The sequence below is a fragment of the Symphalangus syndactylus genome, chromosome 11 (assembly GCF_028878055.3).
Source record: "Symphalangus syndactylus isolate Jambi chromosome 11, NHGRI_mSymSyn1-v2.1_pri, whole genome shotgun sequence".
Taxonomy (NCBI): Eukaryota; Metazoa; Chordata; class Mammalia; order Primates; family Hylobatidae; genus Symphalangus; species Symphalangus syndactylus.
The window spans coordinates 55275680-55303626 of NC_072433.2; the positions used below are offsets into that span (position 1 = coordinate 55275680).

At 54.5% G+C, this 27947-nt stretch overlaps 2 protein-coding genes across 7 annotated transcripts in view; one reads left to right on the forward strand and one right to left on the reverse strand.

Annotated features, from left to right (window-relative positions):
* Nucleotides 1-5489, forward strand: part of ATP2A1 (ATPase sarcoplasmic/endoplasmic reticulum Ca2+ transporting 1) — a 25667-nt gene extending 20178 nt beyond the window's left edge. For 3 of the 4 annotated variants that reach the window (XM_055298263.2, XM_063612005.1, XM_055298264.2), the window contains 8 exons: nucleotides 1610-1945; nucleotides 2890-3110; nucleotides 3211-3413; nucleotides 3607-3692; nucleotides 3805-3938; nucleotides 4055-4172; nucleotides 4348-4465; nucleotides 5207-5489. In XM_055298263.2, the coding sequence (XP_055154238.1) occupies nucleotides 1610-1945; nucleotides 2890-3110; nucleotides 3211-3413; nucleotides 3607-3692; nucleotides 3805-3938; nucleotides 4055-4172; nucleotides 4348-4465; nucleotides 5207-5232 (1242 nt within the window). In that variant the 3' untranslated portion in view covers nucleotides 5233-5489. Of the gene's footprint in view, nucleotides 1-1609; nucleotides 1946-2889; nucleotides 3111-3210; nucleotides 3414-3606; nucleotides 3693-3804; nucleotides 3939-4054; nucleotides 4173-4347; nucleotides 4466-4725; nucleotides 4770-5206 lie in introns of all 4 variants that reach the window. The other variant, XM_063612004.1, reaches the window with a different exon arrangement.
* RABEP2 (rabaptin, RAB GTPase binding effector protein 2) lies at nucleotides 5446-27871 on the reverse strand. Of its 3 annotated transcripts, XM_055298276.2 has the most exons (13): nucleotides 27207-27871; nucleotides 26504-26716; nucleotides 21594-21751; nucleotides 15809-15919; nucleotides 15373-15723; nucleotides 12151-12246; nucleotides 11955-12053; nucleotides 9664-9819; nucleotides 7072-7249; nucleotides 6920-6931; nucleotides 6759-6814; nucleotides 6451-6567; nucleotides 5446-6094 (listed from the first exon to the last, which is right to left on the reverse strand). In XM_055298276.2, exons 1-13 carry the CDS (start codon nucleotides 27265-27267, stop codon nucleotides 5993-5995), a joined length of 1710 nt encoding a protein of 569 aa, XP_055154251.1. In that variant the 5' UTR covers nucleotides 27268-27871; the 3' UTR covers nucleotides 5446-5992. The 3 variants fall into 3 exon arrangements, with proteins under 3 accessions (XP_055154251.1, XP_055154252.1, XP_063468085.1); XM_055298277.2 differs by lacking the exon at nucleotides 6920-6931; XM_063612015.1 differs by lacking the exon at nucleotides 26504-26716 and having other exon boundaries at nucleotides 27207-27821.
* Nucleotides 27872-27947: the final 76 nt, after the last annotated feature.

The following is a 27947-nucleotide window of genomic DNA, read 5'->3' on the forward strand; positions in this document are numbered from 1 at the left end:
TCCAGCCTGCATGACAAGCAAGGCCGTGTCTCTAAAAACAAAAAAACAAAAAAACACACACAAAAAAAAGAGAGAAAGAATAAACCTTGGAAATCATCTAGCAAATGTGGTCTGTGGTCGGTGACAAGGTGAGCCACTTGAACCAGAACAGGAGCCAATGCCACTTAGCACATGGGGGGTTCAGCTGTTGTGTTTTCTGTAGCGAGACTGTCTCGAGACAGTTGATCTGTGTTCTGGCAAAGACTCCTTACTTGTACTGGACCAGCACCGGAACGGCACCACAGTCCCTCCTTTCATTTTATACAGGGGATTTCTTCTAAGTTGTGGGTCACGTAGTGGCACTGCCAAAAGCAGAAAGCAGTACCTCACTTCCAGTTCACGTTCTTTCTATGAAAGACATTTTGGCTGGGCATGGTGGCTCCCATCTGTAATCCCAGCATTTTGGGAGGCCAAGGCAGGCAGATCACAAGATCAGGAGTTTGAGACCAGCCTGGCCAATATGGTGAAACTCCATCTCTACTAAAAATACAAAAATTAGCCGGGCGTGGTGGTGGGCACCTGTAACCCCAGCTAGTCTGGAGGCTGAGGCAGGAGAATCACTTGAACCTGGGAGATGGAGGTTGCAGTGAGCAGAGATCGCACCACTGCACTCCAGCCTGGGCAACAGAGCGAGACTCCATCCCCCCGCCCCCCCCAAAAAAAGACACAATTTGGGGCCACGTGTCAGGGCTCACACCTATAATGCCAGCGCTTTGGGAGGCCAAGGCTGGCAGATCACTTGAGGTCAGGAGTTTGAGACCAACCTGGCCAACATGGTAAAACCAAGTCTCTACTAAAATAAAAAAATTAGCTAGGCGTGGTCGTGCGCCCTTGTAATCCCAGCTGCTCGAGAGGCTGAGGCAGAGAATCGCTTCAACTCGGGAGGCGGAGGTTGCAGTGAGCTGAGATCATGCCATTGCCACTGCACTCCAGCATAGGTGACAGAGCAAGAGTCTATCTCAAAAAACAAAAAAAAAAAAAAAAAAGGAAAGACACGATTTGGGCTGGGTGTGGTAGCTTACGCCTGTAATCCCAGCACATTGGGAGGCCGAGGCCGGAGGATCTATTGAGCCCAGGAGTTTGAGACCAGCCTGGGCAACATAGCGAGATCCTTTCTCTACTAAAAATTAAAAAAAAAAAATTAGCTGGACATATTGGTGCATGCCTGTAGTCCCAGCTACTTGGGAGGGTGAGGTAGGAGGATCGCTTGAGCCTGGTAGATTGAGGCTGCAGTGAGCTATGATCACACCGTTGCACCACTGCACTCCAGCCTGGGTGACACAGCAATACCCTGTCTCAAAAAAAAAAGATACGATCTGAACCCACGATGGGCCTGGCACCATCAGCACCTGCAGGTGCTTAGATGAATGAGACGTTTCCTGCCTCTGAGCTTCCAAGGCCGCACTGAGGTCTGACACCAGGCCCTGAGGCTGCAAGCCCAGGGTTCAGGCTTCCCGCCACCCTCCACCACTTCCTGACCTTTCACCCCATCCCTACCCCCCACCAGCTTCCTCCAGGGGAGTTTTCCAGATCCCCACCTGACCTATGGCTCTGTGCTGTATCTCCCCAGACGGACCTGACATTCGTGGGTGTAGTGGGCATGCTGGACCCTCCACGCAAGGAGGTCACGGGCTCCATCCAGCTGTGCCGTGACGCCGGGATCCGGGTGATCATGATCACTGGGGACAACAAGGGCACAGCCATTGCCATCTGCCGGCGAATTGGCATCTTTGGGGAGAATGAGGAGGTGGCCGATCGCGCCTACACGGGCCGAGAGTTTGACGACCTGCCCCTGGCTGAACAGCGGGAAGCCTGCAGACGTGCCTGCTGCTTCGCCCGCGTGGAGCCCTCGCACAAGTCCAAGATTGTGGAGTACCTGCAGTCCTACGATGAGATCACAGCCATGGTGAGAGGCCCCAGGCGGCCGCAGCCTTAGTGCCCACGGAGATGACCAGATGACTGTGCTGGGGAGAGTGGGGCCCAGGGCAGGAGGGCCCTGGTAAGATGCAAGAAGGGTGGGGATTCAGACCCCGAAGGAAGAGTCTAAAGGAGGATATGTGGGCTGGGCCTAGCACTTCAGGAGGCTGAGGTGGGCGAATCACTTGAGCAGGAGTTCGAGACCAGCCTGGGCAACATAGCAAGACCTCATCTCTACTAAAACAAAACTTTAAAAATAAATTTAGCCTCACAGTGGCACATGTTTGTGGTCCTAGCTACTTGGGAGCCTGAGGTGGGAGGATCACTTGAGCACAGTTTGAGGGTGCAGTGAGTTATGACTGCACCACTGCACTTCAGCCTGGGCAACAGAGTGAAACCCTGTCTCAAAAAAAAAAAAAAAGCTGGGTGCAGTGGCTCACGCCTATAATCCCAGAACTTAAGGAGACTGAGGCAGGCAGATCACCTGAGGTCAAGAGTTTGAGACCAGCCTGGACAACATGGCAAGACCCCATCTCTACTAAAAAATACAAAAATTGGCCGTGTGTGGTGGCACATGCCTGTAGTCCCAGTTACTCAGGAGGCTGAGACAAAATAAATGCTTGAACCTGGGAGGCGGAGGTTGCAGTGAGCCGAGATTGCGCCACTGCATTCCAGCCTGGGCGACAGAGTGAGACTCCGTCTCAAAAAAAAAAGTGTGCCGATCTTTGTTCTAAACTGAGCTTTTGGCCAAGTGTGGTGGCTCACGCCTGTAATCCCAACACTTTGGGAGGTCGAGGCAGGAGGATTGCTTGAGCCCAGGAGTTTAAGACCAGACTGGGCAACACAGTGAGACCTCATCCCTAAAATAAAAACTTTTTAAAAAAGGAGGGATGTGTGAAGGTGCCCTAAGCCCACCTCCTCCTCCTCCCTCAGACAGGTGATGGCGTCAATGATGCCCCTGCCCTGAAGAAGGCTGAGATTGGCATTGCCATGGGATCTGGCACCGCCGTGGCCAAGACTGCCTCCGAGATGGTGCTGGCCGACGACAACTTCTCCACCATCGTAGCTGCTGTGGAGGAGGGCCGCGCCATCTACAACAACATGAAGCAGTTCATCCGCTACCTCATTTCCTCCAACGTGGGCGAGGTGGTCTGGTGAGCAGCTGGGTGGGCGTCCAGGAGGAAGCCGGGGTCCCGGTGGGGTGGCTGCAGGTCTGGGAGGCAGGACAGAGATGTGACCCCCTCCTTCCTGCAGCATCTTCCTGACCGCTGCCCTGGGGCTGCCCGAGGCCCTGATCCCGGTGCAGCTGCTGTGGGTGAACTTGGTGACTGACGGGCTCCCAGCCACAGCCCTGGGCTTCAACCCACCAGACCTGGACATCATGGACCGCCCCCCCCGGAGCCCCAAGGAGCCCCTCATCAGTGGCTGGCTCTTCTTCCGCTACATGGCAATTGGGGGTGAGCTGGAGGGGTTCCTCGATCCTCCCCAGCCCTTGGGACTAACCCCCTCTCTGGGACACCAGCTCCCCCACACAGGTGCTGAGAGGGTCTTCTTCCTTGGCTAGCCTGTCCATGGCCACTTGAGGCCCCCAACCCTCGATGCGCCCTATCTCCCCAGCCCTGACCCCCGACTCCCCTCTCTCCACCACAGGCTATGTGGGTGCAGCCACTGTGGGAGCGGCTGCCTGGTGGTTCCTGTACGCTGAGGACGGGCCTCATGTCAACTACAGCCAGCTGGTAGGGGGAGGCCACAGAGGAGGGGACCAGGAGGGTGCAGGGATGCAGGAGGGGACCAGGAGGGTGGCATGGAGGTGGCCCTGGACCGCAGTCTCCTTTACCTTCCCTGCAGACTCACTTCATGCAGTGCACCGAGGACAACACCCACTTCGAGGGCATAGACTGTGAGGTCTTCGAGGCCCCCGAGCCCATGACCATGGCCCTGTCCGTGCTGGTGACCATCGAGATGTGCAATGCACTCAACAGGTAGGGGCTCCCCAGCTACACCCACCACCCTCCCGAGGCCACTGCCCATGTCCTCCACTGCGCCGCCCGCCTCCTCCCTCCTCACTGTGCCTTCTCCCTCCCCTTCCCCTCTGCAGCCTGTCTGAGAACCAGTCCCTGCTGCGGATGCCACCCTGGGTGAACATCTGGCTGCTGGGCTCCATCTGCCTCTCCATGTCCCTGCACTTCCTCATCCTCTATGTTGACCCCCTGCCGGTGAGGTTTCTTCCGCCCAGGGCCACCCACCCCAGCACTGGGGAGCCCACGGCGGGCCCATGACCACTCCCACCAGGGGCGCTGATGCGGGAGACTGATGGGAGTGGGCTGGGCAGTGCTGGTCTCTGGCTCCCTCCCCACCCCCTCCTGAGAGGGTGCTTGTCCCCTGCCCCAGATGATCTTCAAGCTCCGGGCCCTGGACCTCACCCAGTGGCTCATGGTCCTCAAGATCTCACTGCCAGTCATTGGGCTCGACGAAATCCTCAAGTTCATTGCTCGGAACTACCTAGAGGGTAAGGAGTGCCCTCTCTGTCCCCAAGCCCTGGCCCCACCACAGCCCCTTCCCCATGACGACGCCCCCGCTCCGCCCCCTACTTTGCAGGTGGTAAGTTTCTCAGCCCTGGCAGGACCCCTGTCCGCCCCGTTCCCCCCGCGCCTGCAGGGGCCACATCTCCAGGGCAGCCCCACTGCCTCCTCAGCCCCCACAGCCCCTACAGCCCCCATGTCACCTCCCCGCCTTGATAACGGTGCCTCTTGTCCTCTCTGGCCATAGGATAACTGTTCCCCCTCCTCCATCTCTTTGAGCCCGTGTCACAGGTATCACCCCCTTCTTGCCCTCAGCCCAGCTGCTGTGCCTCTGCCACCCACGCCCCCTCAGCCCCTTGCGCATCGCATCCAAGGTCACTTGCGCTCGCAGCTCCACCTGGAGCCATTGCCACTGCTGCTGCTGCGCTTCCAGTCAGGGTGGGCCGCTGGCCTCCCACTGGGCGTCAGTTCGGCTCCCAGGCCCTGGGCAGTGCCAGCCTCTGGGCCCGTCTGCTGCGCTGCGTTGCGCTGGCTGTGTGCTGGGCTGTCTTTGCTGTGGGGCTGCAGTGGTGGGGGCGGGGTGTCTGGGGACACAGGTGAGTAAGGGAGGAACTGGCAGGGTGGTAAGCTTCTGAGCCTCCAGGTAAGTGTGTGCCTGGGAGACGCACCTGGGAGGGACCTCGCTGCCCTCCCGCCGCCTGCCTCATCCCTTCTCTTTCCCTTTCCAGATCCAGAAGATGAAAGAAGGAAGTGAACGTCCTTTTGCTCTGTCCTCCCCACCCCAATAGTGACGCATCTTCAGGCAGAGCTGTGGCACAGACCCCCGTCCCGTCCCCCACACCCATCATGTGTCTGTTTATAAACACGTCCGCTTCCCTTTCCTTCCCCCTCGGCCACCCGCCTCCCTCTCAACCTTGTAAATTCCCCTTCCCAACCCCGAGGGGCTTGCAGGGACAAGGCGACCGACTGCGCTGAGCTGCTTATTTATTGAAAATAAATGACGGAAAAGTCTGGCCTTGCCTCTGTGCAAGCTTGGAGGCCTGGGTCGCCACTGTGGACAAGCGTCTTAGTGTCATGCAGACCAGAAGGCAGCTGCCTGTCCCAGGGCCGGGGCCCACCTCACTGCCTCTGATGGGGACTCCCAGCCCCCATGGCTCGGCTGTGCCCTGGGCAGGGGACGGGCTGGGGGCAGGGGAGGGCTGGAGCCCAGGGGGCAGGGGAGGGCTGGAACCCAGGAGGCAGCACAGCAGCCAGAAAGCCGCAGGCCTGAGCCTGCACCTTTGGTTCCGGGAGGGGCTTGGGCCCCTCACCCAGGTGTGATCCCTGAGAACAGGAGGGCCAGCCACCCTGGGAGGAGGCGCTGGAGGGCGGGGCAGTGGTGGCCCCTGTCAGTCCCCTCAACCCCAGGCTCAGGGACGGTGGAGAAGCCATCCAAGACCCCAGAGCCAGGCTTCATGGTTCTGGAGTGGGGAAAGGCGTCTTTCCCAGGGTGGGGGTGGGGACATCCTGACCCCTCAGGTGTCCTTGATGTCCCTGACGTCTGTGAGTGGTGCCTCATCCATGATGCTGCGCACTTGCTCCAGGGTCTCAGCCTGGCGGATCTGCTCCAGGCGCACCTGCCGGGTCGGACGAGGGGAACAGAGTGCACTTGGTGGGGAAACGCAGCCCCTACCCCACCTGCCAGCCCCCAAGGGCAGGGCCTGGGACCAGTGGAGCCAGGGGCCACCTTTGTGGGGCTGACGCCACAAATGCCCTGAGCGTCCACCATGCCCTGTACTGAGGGCTTCAGGTGACTGACCAAGGCTCACACAAGAGTTTCAGGGTTTTTTGAGTAATAGCTCAGGACAGGACCATGCCAGCCCCAGGAGGAAGAAAGGACTCCCCTAACCAGGGAACTGTCCTTGCAAGACCCAGGAAAGGTCACCCAGAGTGGAGCGAGCCAGCCAGCCTGGCGGGCTGGGACAGGCTGTACCTGCAGGGCCTGGGACAGTCGCACGAAATCCCTCTGCACCTGCTCACTGGTCTCCAGCTCTGCCTGCAGCCGCAGCACCTTGGCCCTCTGTTCTGAGAGGAGGTCTGGGAGCTGGGCCTGCGGGGACAGACACCACACTGAGCTGGGCCTGGCTAGGCCTGGGCCAGATGGGAGGGTGCATGGCCAGCCGTTGCCCCAGGGCTTCCTCCCACCTGGCCTGAGGGAGACACAGAGGGCAGGAGGGGTGGGGGAGGGTCTTTTCCGCAGCTGGGTCCCTCTCCTCCCAGTCCCCCTGCCCTCCCCCTCACCTTCCTCTGTTCCTGCTGCAACCGCTCCATCTCCGTCCTCAGGCTGCACAGGGAGGCTGGGAAGTCAGGGCAGGGCGAGGTCAGGGCCACGCCCTCTCCCTTTCCCCACCTAGCCCAGCCAGGGTGGGCGATCCCCAAGATCACCTCCAGCACACACTCACCCTCCAGCACCTCTGTGGGAAGGTAAGAGAGAGAGGTCAAGGCCAGCCTCTCTCCCCTCCCCGCTGCTGCTCACGCCTGGGCCCCAGTGGCTCCCTGCAGGGCCGACAGGGGCCCTGGGCCCGGGGCTGGGAGCTCGTTCCCCTCCCCTCACCTGTCTCCTCTCGCTGCACCCTCAGCTGCCCCTCCAGGCTGGCCCTAGCCGCTGTCTCCTCCTCCAGAGCCTCCCGCAGCGTCACGATCTCGATCCGCAGGCGCTCGGCCCCATGCTCCTGGGCCTGCAGCCGGGCCCTCGCCTCCTGCCGCGTGCGGTGCAGCAGCTGCTGCAGCTCCTAGAAGGGACACGAGGAGTCACCTGCTGGGCCGGGGCAGGAGGGCAGGAGGGCAGGGGCCACCAGCCAGACGGGGATTGTGGGGAGGAACGGGGAAGGAAGGGAGGATGGAAGCAAACGGCTAAAGCGGGGAAGAGCCCAAAATGCCCATCGTCTGGGAGGATAGGCGCGCTCTGGCCCAGCGGAGGAAGCTCAGGACACACGACCACGCCCCACACCGTGGAGGGCGCTCAGGAAGAGTCCCAACCATAAAGTTCAGCAGATTACCTACAGCAAGAGACCCTTGCCAGGCGCGGTGGCTCACGCCTGTAATCTCAGTACTTTGGGAGGCTGAGGTGGGCGGATCACCTGAGGTCAGGAGTTAGAGACCAGCCTGGCCAATATGGTGAAACTCCGTTTCTACTAAAAATACAGAAAATAGCCGGGCGTGGTGGTGGGCGCCTGTAGTCCCAGCTATTCCGGAGGCTGAGGCAGAAGAATCGCTTGAACCCAGGGGGCGGAGATTGCAGTGGGCTGAGATTGCGCCACTGCACTCCAGCCTGGGCAACAGAACAAGACTCCGTCTCGAACAGAAACAAAAACAAAAACAAACAACAACAACAACAACAAATTAGCCAGCTGGCGGCCCGCGCCTGTAATCCCAGCTACTCAGGAGGCTGAGGCAGGAGAATTGCTTGAACCAAGGAGGTGGAGGTTACGGTGAGTCGAGATGGTGCCACTGCACTCCAGCTGGGGCGACAGAGCAAAACTCTGTCTCAAAAAATAAAAATAAAATAAAATAAACCCTTTTGTAAAGCTCAAGAACAATGAAAGTTAAGCACCGCACTGTACATGTAATGAAAACAACAACAAAGACTGCAAGGGCAAAGCAGAGCCAAGGAATGGGGAGGAGGTGCCCGGAAGTGGACGGATCTCAGGGTGGGGAAGGAGGTGCCCCACGGTTCTTTTTTGTTTTTTGTCTTTTGGGTTTTTTTGAGACAGGGTCTCACTCTGTGGCCCAGGATGGAGTGTAGTGGCACAATCACAGCTCACTGTAGCCTCAACCTCCCAGGTTCAAGCATCCCGCCTCAGACACTTGAGTTGCTGGGACTGCAGGTGGAGGCCACCACACCCAGTTAATTTTTGTATTTTTTGTAGAGACAGGGTCTCAACCATGTTGCCCAGGCTGATCTTGAACTCCTAGACTTCAGTGATCCTCCTGCCTCAGGCTCCTAAGTAGCTGGGACTATAGGCGCAAGCCACCAAGCCCAGCTAATATTTTTAATTTTATTTTTTGTAGAGACAGGGTCTTGCTTTGTTGTCCAGGCTGGTCTTGAACTCCTGGGCTCAAATGATCCTCCTGCCTCAGCCTCCCAAACTGCTGTGATTACAGGCGTGAGTCACTGTGCCCAGCCACCAAGTGATCTATTTCTAATCAATTTATTAATAAGCCATATTATTATTATTATTTTGAGATGGAGCCTTGCTCTCTCGCCCAGGCTAGAGTGCAGTGGCGCGATCTTGGCTCACTGCAACTTCCGGCTCCCAGGCCAAGTGATTCTTCTGCCTTAGCCTCCCAAGTAGCTGGGATTACAGGCACGAGCCATCATGCCCAACTAATGTTTTTTTTTTTTTTTTTGAGACAGAGTTTCGCTCTTGTTGCCCAGTCTGGAGTGCAATGGCGTGATCTCGGCTCACTGCAACCTCCGACTCCTGGGTTCAATCGATTCTCCAGCCTCAGCCTCCCAAGTAGCTGGGATTACAGGTGCCTGCCACCAAACGAGGCTAATTTTTGTATTTTTAGTAGAGATGGGGTTTTGCCATGTTGGGCAGGCTGGTCTCGAACTCCTGACCTCAGGTGACCCACTGACCTTGGCCTCCCAAAGTGCTGGGATTACAGGCGTGAGCCACCGTGCCCGGCCCCGACTAATTTTTTTGTATTTTTAGTAGAGACGGGGTTTTATCATGTTGGCCAGGCTGGTCTCAAATTCCTGACCTCAAGTGATCTGCCTGCCTCAGCTTCTCAAAGTGCTAGGATTACAGGTGTGAGCCATCATGCCTGGCTAATAAGCCATATTATTAAGAAATTAAGTTGACAAAGGCCAGGCATAGATCCATGATGGCAGGTTGCTACAAACCAAAGATTATGATAAATTCAATCTTGTGGCTCGCGTGTCACTTAAAAATAGCAAACCAACCAAATGACTGCTTCCTTCCTGCCAAGCATTCTGTTAACTCATTTTCTTTTGATGCCAATGCTGGAAAGCATGTATGGTTCCATTTCTCAGATGAGGAAACTGAGCCTTAGAGAAGGCAAATGAGTTGGCCAAGCAAATACACAGCACCCTGGCTGGTCCTGACCAATGCTCTGCCCTGCCTGGGGAGGAGGGGCCCTCACGGTGGCTCCAGGCTCTCAGTGCCCACACTCGGCTTACTGGCACAGAGCTGGGCAGTGATTCCTCCTCGCCCTGCTCCTGCTGCGGGCCCTGGGGGGCTGAGGATGGCAGCTGCTCGGCCCGGAGCCCTTGGTTTTCCTCATTCAACCGCTTTACCTCGTGGTGCAGGCACTTGTGGGTGGTGACCAGCTCCGCCTGTGGACAGACAGTTAGTACAAGGCAATGAAGAGGACAGGGCGTCTCCAGTCCCTAGGAGGCCAAACCTCCTTGAACCCTCCTCCCAGACTGACAGCAAGAGAGCCCATGCCTTCTCTGCTCCTAAGCAAGGAAGGAGCACTTTTTGCCACCAAGCTCTTCAGACACCCCTGTCCCTGCTAACATGCAGGTTACAGGCTGCTGCCAGGGCCCAAGCCAGGTATTTTATTTGGTCTATATATAGACATATACACACACATACACACACAAATATTTAAATATATATATATATAAATTTATTTAAATATATATAAATTTAAATTTTAAAAAATATGTATTTTTTTGAGACAGAGTCTCCCTCTGTCACCCAGGCTGGAGTGCAATGGCGTGATCTCGGCTCACTGCAACCTCCGCCTCCCGGGTTCCAGCGATTCTCCTGCCTCAGCCTCCCAAGTAGCTGGAATTACAGGCGCCCACCATCATGCCTGACTAATATTTGTACTTTTAGTAGAGACGGGGTTTCACCATGTTGGTCAGGCTGGTCTCAAACTCTTGACCTCAGATGATCCACCTGCCTTGGCCTCCCAAAGTGCTGGGATTACAGGTGTGAGCCACCGTGCCCGGCCCATATATATTTTTAAAATCTTAAAGTAGTTGCCAACTCTAAAAATTAAGAGACAAGCCAGGCATGGTGCCACACACCTATAATCCTGGCTACGGGGGAGGCCAAGGTGGGAGGGTCACTTGAGGCCAGGAGTTTGAGACCAGCCTGGGCAACATAGTGAGACCCCGACTCTACAAACAAATTTACAAATTAGCTGGGCATGGTGGTGTGAGCCTGTAGTCCCAGCTACTCAGGAGGCTGAGGCTGCAGGATTGCTTGAGTCCAGAAAGTTGAGGCTTCAGTGAGCTATGATTGCACCACTGCACTCCAGCCTGGCCAGCCTGGGCAACAGAGCAACACACCATTTCTTAAAAAAAAAAAAACAGGAGGCCGGGTGTAGTAGCTCACGCCTGCAATCCCAGCACTTTGGGAGGCTGAGACGGGTAGATCACGAGGTCAGGAGATCAAGACCATCCTGGCTAACACGGTGAAACCCCGTCTCTACTAAAAAAAAAAAAAAAAAAAAAAATTAGCCGGGCATGGTGGCAGGTGCCTGTAGTCTCAGCTACTCGGGAGGCTGAGGCAGGAGAATGGCGTGAATGTGGGAGGTGGAGATTGCAGTGAGCCAAGATTGCACCACTGCACTCCACCCTGGGTGAAAGAGCGAGACTCCGTCTCAAAAAAAAAAAAAAAAAAAGGAGATAATACACAAATATTCATATTTTTGGTTTCTCTTGAAAAATCAGAAAATCTGGCAGTAGGGAACCTGTGTTCCTAGGTGGCTATGGTCAGCAGAGCCCAGAGGCAGGAGCCCCTTGCAGGGGCCTCTGGTTCCAGGCCGCCTACTGCCCTCCTACCCTCCTGCCCTACACCTAGCCCTGTTCAGTCATGTATGTCTCCTCCCCAGTCTTGGTCAGTATCTGATTTGTTTTTTTTTTTTTTTCTTTGAGACAGAGTTTTGCTCTTTCACCCAGGCTGAAGTGCAATGGCGTGATCTCGGCTCACTACAACCTCTGTCCCCCAGGTTCAAGCAATTATCCTGCCCAGCCAAGTAGCTGGGATTATAGGCGCCCACCACCATGTCCGGCTAATTTTTGTATTCTTAGTAGAGATGGGGTTTCCCTGTGTTGGCCAGGATCGAACTCCTGACCTCAGGTGATCCAACCGCCTAGGCCTCCCAAAGTGCTAGGATTACAGGTATGAGTCACCTCGCCCAGTCAGATTTGATTTTAATCCTCATGACTCTGCAAACTAGGCCCCATTATGTCAGTTTTATAGATGGTGAGGCAGAGGCTGGGAGTCTGGGATTAGCTCAAGATCAAACAGCTGTGTGTGGCTGCGGGGGCCCTGTTCTGGCCACGGCACCAGCTGCCCTAAACCCTCTTACCTGCCTGGCACCAGTTCCAGGGTGCGGCCTGAGCAGCTGGGGACAGGACATGTTCCTCGACTTCCCACGTGCCCCCTTCCACCACATGCAACTGATTCCTGCTGGACTCCTCGCCCTCCTGCCCCGGGGCCCCCAGGTACTCACCATCTGCAGCTGCACCCGCTCCTGGGCCTGGCTCACAGTCCCCTGCAGGGTCCGCAGCAGCTGCTCTGAGTTCTGGACCTGGGCCAGAAGCACCTGCATCTGGATTGGAGGGAGAGCGAAAGTGAGGGCAAGGGCATGTCAGGGGGTGGGAGGTAGCCAGAGGCCGGCTGGGGCTGCAGTGGCGGCAGGGACCCACCTGCTTGGCACAGTCCTCATTGCTCCGTCTCAGGCCCTCTTGGAGCTCGTCCCGCTCACGACTGATGCTCTCCAGGTCCTTCTGCAGCTGTTGGCCCTGCCACAGACCCTGCCTTCAGCCTGCATCTCCCGGGAACTTGGGCCCTCCTCACCACACTTCTCGTGGCCCACCTGTGCAGGGAGGTGCCCTCATCCACACAGTCCGCCGAGTTACAGGCCCAGACATCCATTCTCTTCCCTTCACTCCCCACCCATCAGCAGGCCCTGCCAGGTCCACCTCCAAAGTGGATTCCACAGGACCGGGTGCAGTGGCTCACACCTGTAATCCCAGCACTTTGGGAGGCCGAGGCGGGTGGATCATTTGAGGTCAGGAGTTCAAAACCAGCCTGGCCAACATGGTGAAACCCCATCTCTACTAAAAATACAAAAAATTAGCCAGGCGTGGTGGCGGGACACCTGTAATCTCAGCTACTGGGGAAACTGAGGCAGGAGAATCACTTAAACCCAGGAAGCAGAGGTTGCAGTGAGCCGAGGTCGTGCCACTGCACTCCTGCCTAGGTGACAGAGTGAGACTTCGTCTCAAAAACAAAAACAAAAACAAAAACAAAAAAAAACAACAAAAAACAAACAGGGCTGGGCATGGTGGTTCATGCCTATAATCCCACCACTTTGGGAGGCTGAGGTGGGCAGATCACCTGAGGTCAGGAGTTCAAGACCAGCCTGACCAATATGGTGAAACCTTGTCTCTACTAAAAATACAAAAAAAGTAGTTGGGCGTGGTGGCGGGCCCCTGTAATCCCAGCTACTGGGGAGGCTGAGGCAGGAGAATCGCTTGAACCTGAAAGACAGAGGTTGCAGTGAGCCAATATCAGGCCACTGCACTCCAGCCTGGGTGACAGGACAGGACTCCATCTTAAAAAAAGTGGATTCGGGCCGGGCATGGTGGCTTGCGCCTGTAATCCCAGCACTTTGGGAGGCCGAGGCAGGCGGATCACGAGGTCAGGAGATGGAGACCATCCTGGCTAACACGGTGAAACGCTGTCTCTACTATAAACACAAAAAATTAGCCAGGCGTAGTGGTGGGCACCTGTAGTCCCAGCTACTCAGGAGGCTGAGGCAGGAGTATGGCGTGAACCCGGGAGGCAGAGCTAGCAGTGAGCCGAGATCACACCACTGCACTCCAGCCTGGATGACAGGGCAAGACTCCATCTCAAAAAAAAAAGTGGATTCCACATCCACCCATTTCTTCCTGTCTCTGCGGCCATCCCCTGGTCCAAGGTACCACCTTCCTGTACACCACAGTCCCAGCCTCTCAGCTTCTCCTGTGGCCCCTACCCCAACACAGGCCCAAGTAAGCTTTCTTTCTTTCGTTTTTTTTTTTTTTTTTGAGATGGGGTCTTACTCTGTGACCCAGGCTGGAGTGCAGTGGCGCACGATCTCGGCTCACAGCAGCCTCGACCTCCTGGACTCAAGCAATCCTCTCATCTCAGCCTCCTGAAGTAGCCTGGATCATAGGCATGTGCCACTGTGCCCAGCTACTTTTTTGTATTTTTTTGTAGGACAGGGTTTCATCATGTTGCCCAGGCTGGTCTCAAACTCCTGGGCTCCAGCATTCTGCCCGCCTCAGTGTCCCAAAGTGCTGAGATTACACGCGTGAGTCACTGCACCTGGCCCCAAGTGAGCTTTTGAAAGCCTGGAGCCAGGAGGCTTCTCCTTTGCTTAACCCTGCAGGTGCTTCCCACTTCTCCTAAGATGCACAGTGTACAACAGGCCCCCCAGGCCGGACTCATGTGGCCCTGCCTTTCTTTCTGGTCTCCTCTTCTCTCCTCCCCGGTGGCCTTCCTGTTCCTCAGTCACACTGTGGTCTCTCCATCCTCAGGGCCTTTGAACTCACAGTTCCTTGTGCCCCAGTCTTTTTTTCTTTTTCTTTTTTTTTGAGACAGAGTTTCTCTCTGCTTCTCTTGTTACCCAGGCTGGAGTGCAATGGCGCGATCTCAGCTTACCACAACTTCTGCCTCCTGGGTTCAAGCGATTCTCCTGCCTCAGCCTCCCAAGTAGCTGGGATTACAGGCATGCGCCACCACGCTTGTCTCCATGTTGGTCAGGCTGGTCTTGAACTCTCAACCTCAGGTGATCTGCCTGCCTCGGCCTCCCAAAGTGCTGGGATTACAGGAGTGAGCCACTGCACCCGGCCTGCCCCGGTCTTTAAGAGCACCTCCTCCCACCATCTGGGTCTCAGTTCCAGCCTGAACCCGGGTCAGTCTTCCCCACTGCCAGTCTCTATCCCATAACCCCGTTCAGTTTTTTTTTTTTCTCTGGGCATCTCCCTGGTGACAATGTCTTCCCCATGCATCCACGTGCATTTTTTTTAAAGCATCTTTATTGAGTTATAATTTTTTTACCATATAATTTACCCATGTGAAATGTACAATTCATTTTTTGTATCACATTATTATTATTATTATTATTAAGACAGAGTTTCACTCTTGTTGCCCAGGATGGAGTGCAGTGGTGCGATCTAGGCTCACTGCAACCTCCGCCTCCCCGGTTCAAGCGATTCTTCTGCCTCAGCCTCCCAAGTAGCTGGGATTACGGGCATGCGCCACCACGCCCAGCTAATTTTTGTATTTTTAGTACAGATGGGGTTTTACCATGTTGTCCAGGCTGGTCTCAAACTCCTGACCTCACGTGATCCACCCGCCTCGGCCTCCCAAAGTGCTGGGATTACACGCATGAGCCACCGCACCCGGTCTTTTTTTGTTGTTTGTTTGTTTGACAGGTTCTCACTCTGTGACCCAGGCTGGAGTGGGTGGCACGATCTCAGATCTCGGTTCACTGCAGCCTCGATCTCCCGGGCTCAAGAGATCCTCCTGCCTCAGCCTCCCGAGTAGCTGGGACTACAGGTGTATACTTGGCTTTTTTTTTTTTTTTTTTTTAACTTTTGTAAAGAGACAGGGTCTCACTATGTTGCCCAGACTGGCCTTGAACTCCTAGCCACAAACAATCTTCCCACCCAGCTTCCGAATCGCTGGGATGGCAGGTGTGAGCCACTGCACCTGGCCCCTATGCATGTTTACATCTGCCTGCCTTCACTAGGAGGGGGGCCTCTCTTCTCCCTGTGGAAGCTCCGGCTCTAGCTCTGGGTCTGAACACAGGTGGTGCGGGGGAAGCATCCAGCGGAGAGGGGGATGGTACACCCTGCCACCCTGCCCACAACACTCACCTCCGTCTGCAGCTGCTCCCACTGAGTGTCTGGGACGAGCTGGTAGCCAGGAGGGGGCAGGTAGATGCCCTCGGGAACCAGGGTGCCCGTAGACACCAGCGAGGCCGTCTCTTCCTGTTCAGGGCTCAGGCCCTGGCGGCTTCGGGGCAGGGAGGAGCTGCTGCCGACCCCACCGCCAAGGGAGAAGGAGGAGATGGAGGCGCTGTCATCGCAGTTGTGAGCGAAGGCCTCAGCTGCTGGACCCCCATCTCCGCTCAGCTCCTCCAGAGGCTCCAGCGGGGGCGATGGGTCCCGGGACAGGGGCAGCAACTCCGTGGAGCCGTGCAGGGAAGGGGCATGCCGGGGACGTCTCTAGGGAAGGGGGCAGGGAAGAGGCTGGGGGGCCAGGGTCCTCTGGCACCCCTCCTTCCCCAGCGTCCCCCGGCCGCGCCCTCACCTGGATCTCCTGAATCAGCTCCTCGGCCCTCAGCAGCTTCGCCTTCAGCTCCTCGATCTCCTTCTCCATGGGCAATACGATCTCCCGCAACTTCTCCGAGTCCTCGTGGGCCTGGAGGGAGCGGGGTTTGGCAGCAATAGTTCCCCCCTCCCGAGTGCTGAAGCCCTGGGTCTGTTCAGAGCTTCCTCTCCAAGCACATCAGCTCTCCTAATCCTCCCAAGAAGGTGCTGTCCACCCTCATTCCAGAGATAAGAACACAGAGGCTCTAGAAGCTTCCACGACTTTCCCCAGGACATAAGGGCAAGGACGAAGGTCATGACTTCATCCTGTGGCCCCGTCACTCACCGTATCTTCCTTCTCCAACATCCATTTTTTTCTTTCATCATAGTACTTTTTTTTTTTTTTTTTTGAGATAGAGTCTCGCTCTGTCGCCCAGGCTGGAGTGCAGTGGCGCTATCTCGGCTCACTGCAAGCTCCGCCTCCCGGGTTCACGCCATTCTCCTGCCTCAGCCTCTCCGAGTAGCTGGGACTACAGGCGCCCGCCACCACGCCCGGCTAATTTTTTGTATTTTTAGTAGAGACGGGGTTTCACCGTGGTCTCGATCTGCTGACCTTGTGATCCGCCCGCCTCGGCCTCCCAAAGTGCTGGGATTACAAGCGTGAGCCACCGTGCCCGGCCACCTTTTTTTTTTTTTTGAGATGGAGTCTTGCTCTATCACCCAGGCTGGAGTGCAGTGGCATGATCTCGGCTCACTGCTACCTCCGCCTCCTGGGTTCAAGCCATTCTCCTGCCTCAGCCTCCCCAGTCGCTGGGATTACAGGCACGCAGCACCATGCCCAGCTAATTTTTGTATTTTTAGTAGAGATGGGGTTTCACCATGTTGCCCAGGCTGGTCTCGAACTCCTGACCTTGTGATCTGCCTGCCTCGGCCTCCCAAAGTGCTGGGATTACAGGCTTGAGCCACCGTGCCCGGCTTTTTTTTTTTTTTTCTAAGAGATGAGGTCTCGTTCCGTTGCCCAGGCTGGAGTGCAGTGGTGCAATTTCGTCTCACCGTAGCCTTCATCTCCAGGACGCGAGCCACCCTCCTGCCTCAGCCTCCTGATTAGCTGGAACTACAGGCATGTGCACCAATGAGCTAATTTTTGTATTTTTTGTGGAGACAGGATCTTGCTATGTTGCTCAGACTGGTTTTGAACTCCTGGCCTCAAGTGATCCTCCCACCTCATCCTCCCAAGGTGCTGGCATTACAAGTGTAATTCCCAGCATCTGGGTTGGGATTACACCAATGCCCAGTGCACTTCACATTGTTAGATGGGCATGTGGCCTAAATCCTAAAATACCATCCACATTTCTCAGCTTCCTTGCAACTAAACAGATCATCTGGCTAAGTTCCAGCTACTGAGATGGAAACAGATAAGCCAAGGGGACCTTCCAGGACAACTCTTTATTTTATTTGTATTATTATTACATTTTTTTGAGATGGAGTCTCACTCTGTTGCCCAGACTAGAGTGCAGTGGCATGATCTCGGCTCACTGCAACCTCCGCCTCCCGGGTTCAAGCGATTCTCCTGCCTCAGCCTCATGAGTAGCTGGGATTACAGGCAGTCGCCACCACACCTGGCTAATTTTTGTATTTTTAGTAGAGACAGGGTTTCACCATTTTGGCCCGGCTGGTCTCGAACTCCTGAGACCACCCACCTCGGCCTCCCAAAGTGCTGGGATTACAGGTGTGAGCCACCATGCCTGGCCCAGGACAACTTTTTTTTCTTTTAATAAGAAGTTTCATTCTTGTTGCCCAAGCTGGAGTGCAATGGCACTATCTCTGCTCACTGCTACCTCCTCCTCCCAGGTTCAAGCGATTCTCCTGCCTCAGCCTCCCAAGTAGCTAGAATTACAGATGCGCGCCACCATGCCCAGCTAATTTTTTTGTATTTTTAGTAGAAGAGGGTTTAACCATGTTGGCCAGGCTGGTCTCGAACTCCTGAGACCACCCACCTTGGCCTCAAATGATCTGCTCGCCTCGGCCTCCCAAAGTGCTAGGATTACAGGTGTGAGCCACCATGCCTGGCCTAGGACAACTCTTCAAAGGAAGAAGGTGTGCCTTTCTTTATTCCTCCTTCTCCTCCTTTTTGCTGGCTGGAATGTGGACATGATAGCTGGCACTCAAGCAGTCATCTTGGACCATGAGGCAATGTGCTACCTATGGCAAAACAGCAATATAGGAGGAGCCTGCTTGACAACTTGTCGAGCTGCTATACCAGTCCTGAAATGTCTACCTCTGGACTTGAAAAAAACAAATTTCTGGGCCGGGTGCAGTGGCTCACGCCTGTAATCCCAGCACTTTGGGAGGCCAAGGCGGGCAGATCACCTGAGGTCAGGAGTTCGAAATCAGCCTGGCCAACACAGCAAAACCCTGTGTGTACTAAAAATACAAAATTAGCCAGACGCGGCAGTGGGCACCTGTAATCCCAGCTACTCAGGGAGGCTGAGGCACGAGAATCACTTGAACCCGGGAGGTGGAGGTTGCAGTGAGCCAAGATCGCATCACTGCACTCCAGCCTGGGCGAGAGTGAGACTCTGTCTCCAAAAAAAAAAAAATTTCTGGCCAAGTGCGGTAGCTCACACCTGTAATCTCAGCACTTTGGGAGGCCAAGGCCGGCCAATCACAAGGTCAGGAGTTCAAGACCAGCCTGGCCAACATGGTGAAACTCCGTCTCTACTAAAAATACAAAAATTAGCTGGATGTGGTGGTGCACGCCTGTAATCCCAGCTACGTGGGAGGCCGAGGCAGGAGAATTGCTTGAACCAGGACCCGAGTGCAGAGGTTGCAATGAGCCCAGATGGTGCCACTGCATTCCAGCCTGGGGACAGAGCAAGACTCTGTCTCAAAAAAAAAAAAAAAAAAAAAATTATGTCGCATTTAAGCCACTGTTAATTTGGGTTTTCAATCACATGCAGCTAAATCTCATCCTAATCGATTTGTTCTCCCACACTCCCATCACCACCAGAGCTGACCATATTTTCCGACCTCTTTTCAAGCTTATGATCCTGCTGATGTTGAGCAGCCAACAGCCTCTACATATCTTCACTTGTATGTCCCACAGGCTAACCGTAGACCTAAAAACAAACCACTCAGGGACGCTGTTCTTCCTGCCACAAGCACTCGGTCAGTGAAAACGTCCCTGCTGGCCACAAGTTGTTCAAGGCAGAAATCTGCCAGTCATCCCTGTCCACATCACTCCCTAATTCTAGTTTATGCCCTTTCCACTTCTTGAATCACTTGCAATCTTCTCAAGGAAGCTGTTTAATCCTCCAAATCTTTTTCTTTTTTGAGACAGAATCTTGCTCTGTTGCCCAGGCTGGAGTGCAGTGGTATGATCTCGGCTCACTGCAACCTCCGCCTCCCGGGTTCAAGAGATTTTCCTGCCTCAGTCTCCCGAGTAGCTGGGACTACAGGTGCCCACCACCATGCCTGGCTAATTTCTGTACTTTTTTAGTAGAGACGGGGTTTCCCCATGTTGGCCAGGCTGGTCTGAAACTCCTGACCTCAAGTGATCTGCCCACCTCAACCTCCCAAGGGGCTAGGATTACAGGCGTGGGCCACCACGCCCAGCCCCGATGCTCCCTTCACTGTGTTGGGCAGCTTTCATTGAACGGGGCCCTCTCCTTTACCAACCTGCGGAGGTGCTCCCTGGGGAACACTCTGGATGCACGGGGCAGCCCGGATGCTGGGAAGATGTGGCTTGAAGGTCTTTGTTTCATGGGCTCCTGTCTTCATCTGTGTCTTTCTAACTAGGTAATTGACACCATCCCTAAGCCTCAGTTTCCTTATGCATGAAATAAGAATATTAATTGAAGTATCTATCTCACAGGTCTGCTGTAGGATCAAATGAAGTAACAATGCAAATTTGCTTTGAAAGATGAAGCGTTTGATAATAAATATATGCTTCCTATAATTGTTTTTTATTTTTTATTTTTTTGAGACGGAGTCTTGCTCTGTCGCCCAGGCTGGAGTGCAGTGGCGCAATCTCGGCTCACTGCAAGTTCCACCTCCCAGGTTCACGCCATTCTCCTGCCTCAGCCTCTCCGAGTAGCTGGGACTACAGGCGCCCGCCACCACGCCCGGCTAATTTTTTGTATTTTTAGTAGAGACGGGGTTTCACCGTGGTCTCGATCTCCTGACCTCGTGATCTGCCAGCCTCGGCCTCCCAAAGTGCTCATAAGCATGAGCCACCGTGCCAGGCCCCTATAATTGTTAATAACAGCAATAATAAAGGAGGTGACATATCATAGAGATTAAGAACACTTTCGAACCAGCCTGGGCCAGGCGCGGTGGTTCACGCCTACAATCCCAGCATTTTGGGAGGTGGAGGCGGGCCAATCACTGGAGGTCAGGAGTTCAAGACAGCCTGGCCAACACGGCGAAACCCCGTCGCTACTAAAAATACAAAAAAATTAGCTGGGCATGGTGGCATGTGCCTGTAATTCCAGCTACTCGGGAGGCTGAGGCAGGAGAATCACTTGAACCCAGGAGGCAGAGGTAGCAGTGAGTTGAGATTGTGCCACTGTACTCCAGCCTGGGTGACAGAGCAAGACTCTGTCTCAATAATAAATAAATAAATAAATAAATAAATAAATAAATAAATAAATAAAACCAGCCTGCCTAGACCTTTTTTTTTAAGAGACAGGGTCTTACTCTGTCACCCAAGCTGGAGTGCAGTGATGCGATCATAGCTCGCTGCAGGCTTGACTTCTGGCTCAAGTGATCCTCCCATGTCAGCCTCTTGAGTAGCTGGGACTACAGGTGTGCACCACCATGCTCAGCTAATTTAACAAAAAATTTTTTTAGAGATGGGATCTTGCTATGGTGCCCAGGCTAGAATGCAGTAGTGAGATCACTGCAGCTTCAAGCTCCTGGCCTCAAGCGATCCTCCTGCCTTGGCTTCCCAAAGTGCTGGGATTATAAGCATGAGTCAGGCCTCTGCTTAGATTTTAAAATCTCAACTCCACTCCCTTTTATGTGTGTAAACAGGGGAAGTACTGAATTTCCCTGAGCCTTATCGTACTCATCCGATAAATGGATCTAATAGATCTCCCTTATAGGGAATGGACTGGGGAGGCTGACTCTGTCAAGCACTAAGCACAGTGCCCAAAGCATCAGAGGCATCCTTTTTTTAAGACAAAGCCTCGCTCTGTTGCCCAGGTTGGAGTGCAGTGGCACGATCTTAGCTCACAGCAGCCTCTGCCTCCTGGGTTCAAGTGATCCTCCTGCCTCAACCTCCTGAGTAGCTGGGATTACAGGTGTGCGCCGCAGGCTAATTTTTGTGTTTTGAGTAGAGACACGGTTTCACCATGTTGGCCAGGCTGGTCTTGAACTCCTGACCTCAAGTACTCCACCTGCCTTGGCCTCCCAAAGTGTTGGGATTACAGGCGTGAGCCACTGCACCAAGCCAAGAGGTAACAATATATTACCAAGAGGTAATGTATACCAGGAACAGTCAATATTTAATAGCAGTAAGAATTTTTTTGTTACCCTTAAGTGTAAGTTCCCTTCCTCTACATAACTTAATTTTGGAGCTAAGCGAACTTGGTCACCCACTAATAAGGGGCAAGCCAGGATCCTATGGAGCACAGAGCCAAGCTCTCAACAACACCGGGTAACTCTGTGCTATTCCTAGAATCACTGCTGGGTGTCCCGCACCCCATGACTGGGGAATGGGACATCCACAATCCTCAACATCCTTCCAAATCCCAGGGCAGCGGGGAAAACAACCCAACCCCAACCTTTTCCATCTGCTTCTCCAGGGAGTCCAGGGGGTGGGCCCGGGACAGCAGCTGCTTCAGGCGGCCCAGTTCCCGCTCCTTCTCCTCACAGTCCTGCTGCTGCTGCTGTCGCTCCTGCTTCAGGGCAGCGATCTGGGCTTCATAGCTGCCGATGGAGTCTGGTGGGGGAGAGGGAGGGTGGGAGAGAGGGAGAGTCAATGAGCCGGCCCTGTCTGTGGGCGAGCAGGGGACTCTTGATGACTCTTTCTGTGAGACAATCTACCATAGCAGTTACCACGGCAGGCTTTGCAGAAATTAACCTGGGCAATCACTCAGCCTCTCTGTGCATCAGTGTCCTTAGGTGCAAAATGGGGGAACTACTGATCATCTTTCTGGTGGCCACAGATTAAATGAGATGACATATCTAAGATAAATAGTGTACAAAAAAATAAAATAAAATAAAAAATAAAAATAGATGAGATGACACAGGCAAGGTGTCCAGCCCTTTCTCAGGCACACAGAAGATGTGACACTGTTCCTATTTATACCAGGAACAGTCAATATTTAAGAACAGTAAGAGGTTCTTTTGGTTATTATTGTTATTATTATTATTTTGAGACAGAGTCTCACTCTGTCACCCAGGCTGGAGTGCAGTGGCGCAATCTTGGCTCACTGCAACCTCTGCCTCCTGGGTTCAAGTGATTCTCGTGCCTCAGCCTCCTGTGTAGCTGGGATTACAGGCACCCACCACCACGCCTGGCTAATTTTTCTATTTTTAGTAGAGGCGGGGTTTTGCCATGTTGGCCAGGCAGGTCTTGAACTCCTGACCTCAAGTGATCCGCCCGCCTTGGCCTCCCAAAGTGCTGGGATTATAGGCGTGAGCCACTGCTCCCAGCCCTTTTTTTTTTTTTTTTAATACTTTAAGTTCTAGGGTACATGTGCACAACGTGCAGGTTTGTTACATATGCATACATGTGCCATGTTGGTGTGCTGCACCCATTAACTCGTCATTTACATTAGGTATATCTCCTAATGCTATCCCTCCCCCCTCCCGCCACCCCACCACAGGCCCCTGTTTTTTTAATTTTTGAGAAAGGGTCTCACTCTGTTGCCCAGGCTGAAGTGTAGTGTCGCAATCATGACTCACTGCAACCTAAGCCTCTTGGGCTCAAGCAATCCTCCCACCTCAGTGTCCTGGGTAGTTGGGACTACAGGCACACACTAGCATGCCTGGCTAATTTTTGTATTTTTTGTAGAGACGGGGTCTCACCATGTTGCCCAGGCTGGTCTTGAACTCCTGAGCTCAAGCAATCCTCCCATCTCAGCCTCCCAAAGTGCTCGGATTACAGGCATGAGCCACCACACCCGGCCCTTAATCATAGTAATAAATATTTATGCTGGATCAGACTCTGAGCTGGGCTCTGGAAATACAGAAATTAATCAAACACAAAGCCTGCCACCAGGAGCTCACAGTCCAATGAAGAGGGCGGCTGTGGCAATAGTTAGGATGCAGTATGGGAAAAGGTATAGGAGAGGACCCTTCCTGGGCTTGGAGATCCCAGAGGAAGGAGCCCTCACTCTGCCTGCCTGGCCAGGCAGGAGAGGACAGTGGTAGACGGTGAAGGAGGGAAAGATGCATGAGTTAACAGGACCAGTGTGAGCAGCGGAAGAGCAGCTGGCGTGGCTGTGGCATGGTGTGACGTGTTGGAGGGATTGGAACAGCAAAGGAGCCCAAGGAGAGACACTGGAAAGGAGGCAGTGGGTGGCTCCCAGGGCCTTGAATGTGATGCCAAGAGGTTTGGAACTTATCCTACAGGTCAGCAGGAGATGGAGGTGATGATGGATAGAACATAGACTTTTTTTTTTTTTTTTTTTTTTTTTAGGGAGTCAGGGCCGGGCGCCATGGCTCATACCTGTAATCCCAGCACTTTGGGAGGCCGAGGTGGGCAGATCACCTGCGGTCAGGAGTTTGACACTAGCCTGGCCAACATGGTGAAACCCCATCTCTACTAAAAACACAAAATTTAACCAGGCGTGGTGGTGGGCACTTGTAATCCCAGCTACTTGGGAGGCTGAGGCAGGAGAATTGTTTGAACCCAGGAGGCGGAGGTTGCAGTGAACGGAGATTGTGCCACTGCACTTCAGCCTGGGTGACTAAGCGGGACTCTGTCTCAAAAAAAAAAAAAAAAAAGAGAGAGTCAGGGTCTCCCTCTGTCACCCAGGCTGGAGTGCAGTGGTGCAATCATAGTTCACTGCAGCCTTAAACTCTTGGGCTCAAGTGAACCTCCCACCTCACTCTCCCAAGTAGCAGGGACTACAGGCACTTGCCACCATACCCAGCTAAGGGTCTCATTTTGGTACCCAGGCTGGTCTCAAACTCCTGACCTCAACTGATCCTCTCACCTAAGTAACATGGACTTGTTTGATTTTTGGTAGAATGTGGTCATTTTTTGTTTGTATAGATATTGACCTATTATTGTGCACTAACAGTAGAAGTAAAGGTTCAGCTGGGCCGGGTGTGGTGGCTCAAGCCTGTAATTCCAGCACTTTGGGAAGCCGAGGAGGGTGGATCACAAGGTCAGGAGATAAGACCATCCTGGCTAACATGGTGAAATCCCATCTCTACTAAAAATACAAAAAATGAGGCCAGGCGTGGTGGCTCACGCCTGTAATCCCAGCACTCTGGGAGGCCGAGGCAGGCAGATCACGAGATCAGGAGATTGAGACCATCGTGGCTAACCCGGTGAAACCCCGTCTTTACCAAAAAAAAAAAAAAAAAAAAAAAAAAAATTAGCCAGGCATGGTGGCGAGCGCCTGTAGTCCCAGCTGGTTGGGAGGCTGAGGCAGGAGAATGGCGTGAACCTGGGAGGCGGAGCTTGCAGTAAGCCAAGATCACACCACTGCACTCCAGCCTGGGCGACAGAGAGAGACTCTGTCTCAAAAAAAAAAAAAAAATACAAAAAATTAGCCAGGTGTGGTGGCACACACCTGTAGTCCCAGCTACTTGGGAGGCTGAGGAAGGAGAATCGCTTAAACCCGGGAGGTGGAGGTTGCAGTGAGCTGAGACTGCGCCACTGCGCTCCAGTCTGGGTAACAGAGCAAGACTCTATCTCAAAAAAAAAAAAAAAAGAAGGTTCAGCTGTTAGGCTGCTAGGTTTCAAATCTTTGGCTGTTAGGCCGGGCGCGGTGGCTCACGCTTGTAATCCCAGCACTTTGGGAGGCCGAGGCGGGCGGATCACGAGGTCAGGAGATCGAGACCACGGTGAAACCCCGTCTCTACTAAAAATACAAAAAATTAGCCGGGCGTGGTGGCGGGCGCCTGTAGTCCCAGCTACTTGGAGAGGCTGAGGCAGGAGAATGGCGTGAACCCAGGAGGCGGAGCTTGCAGTGAGCCGAGATCGCGCCACTGCACTCCAGCCTGGGTGACAGAGCGAGACTCCGTCTCAAAAAAAAAAAAAAAAAAAAAAAAATCTTTGGCTGTTTTCCAGCTATATGACCTTGGGCAAGTTATTTAACCTCTCCGGGCCTCAGAGCTTCCTCTGTAAAATGGAGACGGATAATAGTTCCTGCCTCACAGAGTTTGTTATGAAGATTAGTTACTCACAAAGCATTTAGCTCAGTGCCTGGCACATAGTGAGTGCTCAAAACATGCTACCTGGCCAGGCGCAGTGGCTCACACCTGTAATCCCAGCACTTTGGGAGGCCAAGGCAGGCAGATCATTTGAACTCAGGAGTTCAAGACCTGTCTGGGTAACATAGTGAGACCCCGTTTCTACAAAAAAATACAAAAAATTGGCCAGGCATGGTGGCATGCACCAGTAGTCCTGGCTACTTGGGAGGCTGAGGTAGGAGGATCTGCTTGAGCCCAGGAGGTGGAGGTTGCAGTGAGCTGAGATCACACCAGCGTGGTGTGACACACTCCAGCTTGGGCTACAGAGTGAAACTCTTATTGACTCAAGAAAAAAAAAAAGCTAGCTATTATTATTTAGGACACACCTGACTTTTCTTATATAGTAGAGATAACAAGTTTCCCTTAATAAATGTATGTAAACTTTTAAAATGTGGATCTATTTAAAGAACAAATATTAAGTAAACAGCAGAATAAGTTGTACAAGGATGTGTCTACATTGCACAGGCATGTGGATCCTGAAATGTGGGAAATACAGCCCCGGAGAAGTCTCCAGCCAGCAGTGGCTGTTAGAAAGGGAAATCGCATGGTGGGAAGGGAATTTTAGGAAGTTTACTCTGGAAGCCAATGTCAAGGCCAGACTATAGAGGGAGATCTGTGAGAAGGGTGGGACGAAAGTCCAGGAGAGAGTTGACGAGAGCCCCACCGCAGCAGGGGCAGAGCAGCGGGGGCAGCTCTGACATCTGTTTCAGAGTCTCTGGCTTCTGCTAGAGGAAGGAGAGTAGAAAACAGGACGAACAGCTGGGGCGTCTGGGGCCAGAGGAGCAAGTACAGAGAACGTGGGGCGGAGGTGGGGAAGCTGGTGCATGGCGTGGGGTTGAGGGGGGGAGTGTCTGGGGAAGGCTAGAAAACAGATCATTAGACTCACAGAGACTGGGCCAGGGCTGATTCTATTTCCCAGAAGTCCAGACTAAAATGAGGTTGGTTTGGGGAACTGAGAAGTTTCTCGCCCATCTTCAGGGTTGATCAATCATCAGTGAGGGACAAGAAATGACATGGGACAAGGCAACAGATAGAAGCTGGGAGCTAAACTTAGCTGTAACTGACAGAGCTGCTGCTATCACATGGAGGGCCTCTATGCAAATTTTAAAAGGGCGGCCCTTCCTCTGGGCCATAGGAATGCCCTGTGCTAGGCAGCCCTGCTAACCTATCCCATAGCTTATCTGTGCCCCCAATCCCTTTCTCGTCATGCACTCCCCAGTATGGGGCTGATGGGGAGTCTAGGTGAGTTCCCCCGTCTCACCTTTCAGGATGGCCTGCAGCGAGGCCACCTCCTCTTGGCACTGCCGCTGCACCGCAGCCACAGCCTCGGCCTTCGTGCTCTCGCTCACCTCTGCCACAGCCTTCATGGTTTCCATTTCTGCCAGGGCGCCTGCCAGCTCAGCCCGAAGCCGGCTGAGCTCACCTGACTCGGCCTCACCATTTGCCCCTTCCTGGGGCCGGGGGTCCTCCAGTGCTGTGGGGGACAGGGATCAGCCTCTCTTCCCATCTCTTAACAACCCAGGCCACCTACCGGCTTAGCAAGTCCTGCAACCTAGTACTGTTGCCTTCACCTGGGGCCTCCTTCACCTGGGCCCGCCCGGCTCACCTGGCCCCGCCCCTGCCCCGCCCCCTTCCCACTCGCTCTGCCGGGTGCTGCCAACACTCCATCTCTTCCCGGTGGCCAGTTTCACTCAATCCTCATTTCGGTCCCACCCGGCCCCGCCCTCCCAATGGCCGCGCCCCTTCCTCACCGGGTCCCACCTCGCACCTGTCACTGGCCCTACCCCTTGAATGGCCGGGCCACGCCCCCCTTTGCCGGTGGCTCTAGGCCCCGCCCCCTTTCCCGCCGGCCTGGCCCCGCCCCTTCCTCCATCACCCTTCTCCACCCCCCATCCGCAGGTGGCTGGTTCGGCCCCGCCCCCAGCTTCACCGTCCCCCGCATGCACGGTCTCCCCCTCACGTACCAGCCCCCGGCCGCCGCCGCCGCTCGTCGTCGTCCGCGGCCACCGGCGCAGCTGCTGCCATTGCCTCAGCGCAAACGGCGGATTCCCGCACTCCCTGCTGACGGAGCTCACCGCTTCCGGGTCCTCTCGGCTGTTTCCGGATCCGCTCGGCTGTTTCCGGATCGGCCCCGGGCTGGAGGCCCCGGACGGAGGACGGGGGATTGCCGAGCCTCGGCCGAAGATTCCCGAGTCGGCCCCCGGCACCGGCCCCGCCCCGGCTCTTCTTGGCTGGGTCGCGCGGTTCGGGAGGTCGCCTGCCTTTCAAGCCCCGAAGAGGATCCTTAAGAGGTCTTGCTCAGCGTCTCTCCGTGATCTTGGAAGCCCTGCTCCAATTATGCCTCCTCCGGGACACCGGCCTGCGGAGCGCTCCCCCTCGCTCCCTCGCTGCCCCTGCCCGGAGCCAGCCTTTTATCGGCTCCGGCCGCCCTTCCGCCCGAGCCTGGCTTGCGTTACAGCGAATTGTGGCGGCGCCCTCCCTACACCTCCGCCCTCTTGGAGCGTCCCTCGGGGCAGGGCCGGGTCGGCTTCATTTTTCGAAGCGCCTCAGAGTCCCCGCGTAGTTAGTCGGAGTCTGAAACTTGCACGTCCCCACCCCCATTTTGTTACTCAGCCAGTCACCGCTTCCTGCTGGTTCCCTTTCCCCCTCCCAGCGCCCTCAAATCCCTCCTCTCCTCTCCGCCTGTGTCTAGATCAGGCTCTTTA

Excerpts from the sequence above, each read along its gene's own strand:
- RABEP2 (XM_055298276.2), bottom strand. The coding sequence starts at position 27,267 with ATGGCAGCAGCTGCGCCGGTGGCCGCGGACGACGACGAGCGGCGGCGG. Across the intron at positions 15,920-21,593 it reads TGGAGAAGCAGATGGAAAAG|GCCCACGAGGACTCGGAGAA; the intron begins GTTGGGGTTGGG and ends CGCTCCCTCCAG. Across the intron at positions 6,568-6,758 it reads TGCAGCAGGAACAGAGGAAG|GCCCAGCTCCCAGACCTCCT; the intron begins GTGAGGGGGAGG and ends CTGTCCCCGCAG.